Here is a 2,414-nt window from a genome sequence, read left to right as displayed (position 1 = left end):
AAGAATCATAATGGTATGAGTCCTTTACATGTCACATCTGAACCTTCTGTTGTAAAAATTCTCATTAAAATGGGGGTTGATGTGAATATGAAAACTGAGAAGGGTGAAACAGCATTACATATTGCATCAGGTAAAGGATCTCTTGAAATGGTGAAAGCTCTGGTTCGACATGGCGCTGATATGGACTCTCAAGATAAGAAAGGCTTTTCTTCATTGATGACTGCGTGTACTAATTCAAATGAGAATATAGTAATATTCTTATTGCACAATGGAGCTGATCCCAATATTAAAGATAACGAAGGTCGGATCGCACTTCACTATGCTGCTGTTGGAGGCTGTGTTGGGTCTGCTACAGCTTTATTCGAGGCTAGAGTCAATGTTGATGACCAGGACAATAAAGGTCTTACTCCAGCTGTTATTGCAGCTATGAATAATAAACCAGCCATCCTGAAGCAGCTAGTAGAGAGTGGTGCTAACCTGGCTTATAGGGATCGGAATGGAAATAGCATATTACATCGATCAGCCCGCTGTGGATTCCTCGAGGTTGTGGCTATAATACTTGATGCAGGAGTACCAGTGGATATTAAAGGTAAGAGCCAGAGGACTCCCCTGCATTGGGCAGCACAGGCTGGACATGTTTCAGTGGTGACCGCACTGATTGAAGCTGGTGCCGATCCAGGTATCGTCGATATTGAAAACATGACTGCCTTACACCATGCTGCTGATAGAGGAAAGACCGAAGTGATCAAAGCAATATTGGACTACAGGCCGGACCTAGCTGGTCTAGATCTGGACTGCCACGAGCAAGTGTTTGCAGATGATAGTCTTCAGATAGCTTTGATGCAGATGGTCATGGAGCACAGGGCTGGTGAACCTAATCTTTGGGTCTATCCAGATCACAATAACACGTGATGCTGGTTAGAGTGACTACCTTACACTAAGCCGCTAAAGGAGGACACACTGCAGGTCATACCTATATTTTGACTCTGATGGCGGCTACAACTTGTGATGTTTTTAGGGGTTGCTGCCTTACATTAAGAGCACAGGTAGGAAATGCAACAGTGATGACGACATTCCTTGAGATTGGGGCAGATGTGGATATAGAAGATTTAGGACATAAGACTGACTTACAAAATGAGGAAACACCACAGTGCAGTTTTGGACTACAGCTAATTGACTTGGACTGGAATGTACATGTGCTAGAAACTAATAATATTGACATATCTTTAGAACAGATGATCATAAAGATAAGGACTACTGTTTTCATATTATAGCAGCTAGAGACATCAATGTGGAGCTGGAGGTCATTCTTGATAAAGCAATGGACGTGGATGATTAAAAGCACTTGAGAAACTCCATTGTTTCAAACAATCTTAGCAGGTAATGTTTAGGGGATAAAGATGCTGATGAAAAATGGAGCAAATACTAAGATTGTACCGGGTAACCAGAGCTTCACCGAAATGATATTGGAGTCAGGAAATCCTGACATGCTTAAAGTACTTGTTAACAGCGGGGCAAGTAGGAAATCGAAAGATGGGGATACCATACTTCATCTATAAGCTCGCTCAGGTAATGCCAAAATGCTTGATGCAATAAAAAAGTAAAATGTGTCTACAAACATTAAAACTAATAATGGTATTACTCCTTTATATGTCACATCTGAATCTCCTGTTGTAAAAATTCTCATTAAAATGAGGGTTGATGTGAATATGAAGACTGAGAAGGTGAAACAGCATTACATATTGCATCAGGTAAAGGATCTCTTGAAATGGTGAAAGCTCTGGTTCGACATGGTGCTGATATGGACTCACAAGATAATAAAGGCTTTTCTCCATTGATGACTGCATGTGCCGATTCAAATGATTACTATGATTGTTTCAGGATGGCCTCAATGATTTGGCGAATCAACTTTGAAACGCAGTCATTAATAACAGTCCTGGAGATATTATTGCCATTGCAGCTGAAGGAGGAGACGTAAATGGGTTGACAGAGTCTGGGGACAGCCTGATGCATTTGGCTGCCAGCGCTGGGAACTGTGCCTCTATTAGTGCTCTTAGTTTTCTGAAGGCTGACCTATGGAGCAAATACTAAGATTGTACCAGGTAACCAGAGCTTCACCGAAATGGTCTTGGAGTCAGGAAATCCTGACATGGTTAAAGTACTTGTTAACAAGGAGTCAAGTTTGAAATCGAAAGATGGTGATACCAAACTTCATTTATTAGCTTGCTCAGGTAATGCCAAAATGCTTGATGCAATAAAAAAGTAAAATGTGTCTACAAACATTAAAAATAATAATGGTATTACTCCTTCTTTATATGTCACATCTGAATCTCCTGTTGTAAAAATTCTCATTAAAATGAGGGTTGATGTGAATATGAAGACTGAGAAGGGTGAGCATTACATATTGCATCAGG

General features: G+C 40.6%; 2 protein-coding genes across 2 annotated transcripts; both read left to right on the top strand.

Annotated features, from left to right (window-relative positions):
- Window positions 1-15: 15 nt before the first annotated feature.
- Window positions 16-912, top strand: LOC136795020 (ankyrin repeat and protein kinase domain-containing protein 1-like). Its single transcript, XM_067048941.1, has one exon. The coding sequence runs from the start codon at window positions 16-18 to the stop codon at window positions 910-912; it is 897 nt and encodes a 298-aa protein (XP_066905042.1).
- A 488-nt stretch (window positions 913-1,400) lies between these two features.
- LOC106681426 (serine/threonine-protein phosphatase 6 regulatory ankyrin repeat subunit B) lies at window positions 1,401-2,266 on the top strand. Its single transcript, XM_014421746.1, has 3 exons — window positions 1,401-1,518; window positions 1,725-1,974; window positions 2,068-2,266. The coding sequence occupies exons 1-3, from the start codon at window positions 1,401-1,403 to the stop codon at window positions 2,264-2,266; spliced, it is 567 nt and encodes a 188-aa protein (XP_014277232.1).
- Window positions 2,267-2,414: the final 148 nt, after the last annotated feature.

This window comes from Halyomorpha halys, unplaced genomic scaffold (assembly GCF_000696795.3).
Source record: "Halyomorpha halys isolate HHAL.00 unplaced genomic scaffold, Hhal_1.1 Scaffold338.1, whole genome shotgun sequence".
Taxonomy (NCBI): domain Eukaryota; kingdom Metazoa; phylum Arthropoda; class Insecta; order Hemiptera; family Pentatomidae; genus Halyomorpha; species Halyomorpha halys.
The sequence above is the reverse complement of the archived record's forward strand: the minus strand, read 5'-3'. Positions and strand labels throughout refer to the sequence as shown.

Excerpts from the sequence above, each read along its gene's own strand:
- LOC136795020 (XM_067048941.1), top strand. The coding sequence starts at position 16 with ATGAGTCCTTTACATGTCACATCTGAACCTTCTGTTGTAAAAATTCTC.
- LOC106681426 (XM_014421746.1), top strand. The coding sequence starts at position 1,401 with ATGCTGATGAAAAATGGAGCAAATACTAAGATTGTACCGGGTAACCAG. Across the intron at positions 1,519-1,724 it reads ACTTGTTAACAGCGGGGCAA|GTGAAACAGCATTACATATT; the intron begins GTAGGAAATCGA and ends AAGACTGAGAAG. Across the intron at positions 1,975-2,067 it reads TTGCAGCTGAAGGAGGAGAC|GCTGACCTATGGAGCAAATA; the intron begins GTAAATGGGTTG and ends AGTTTTCTGAAG.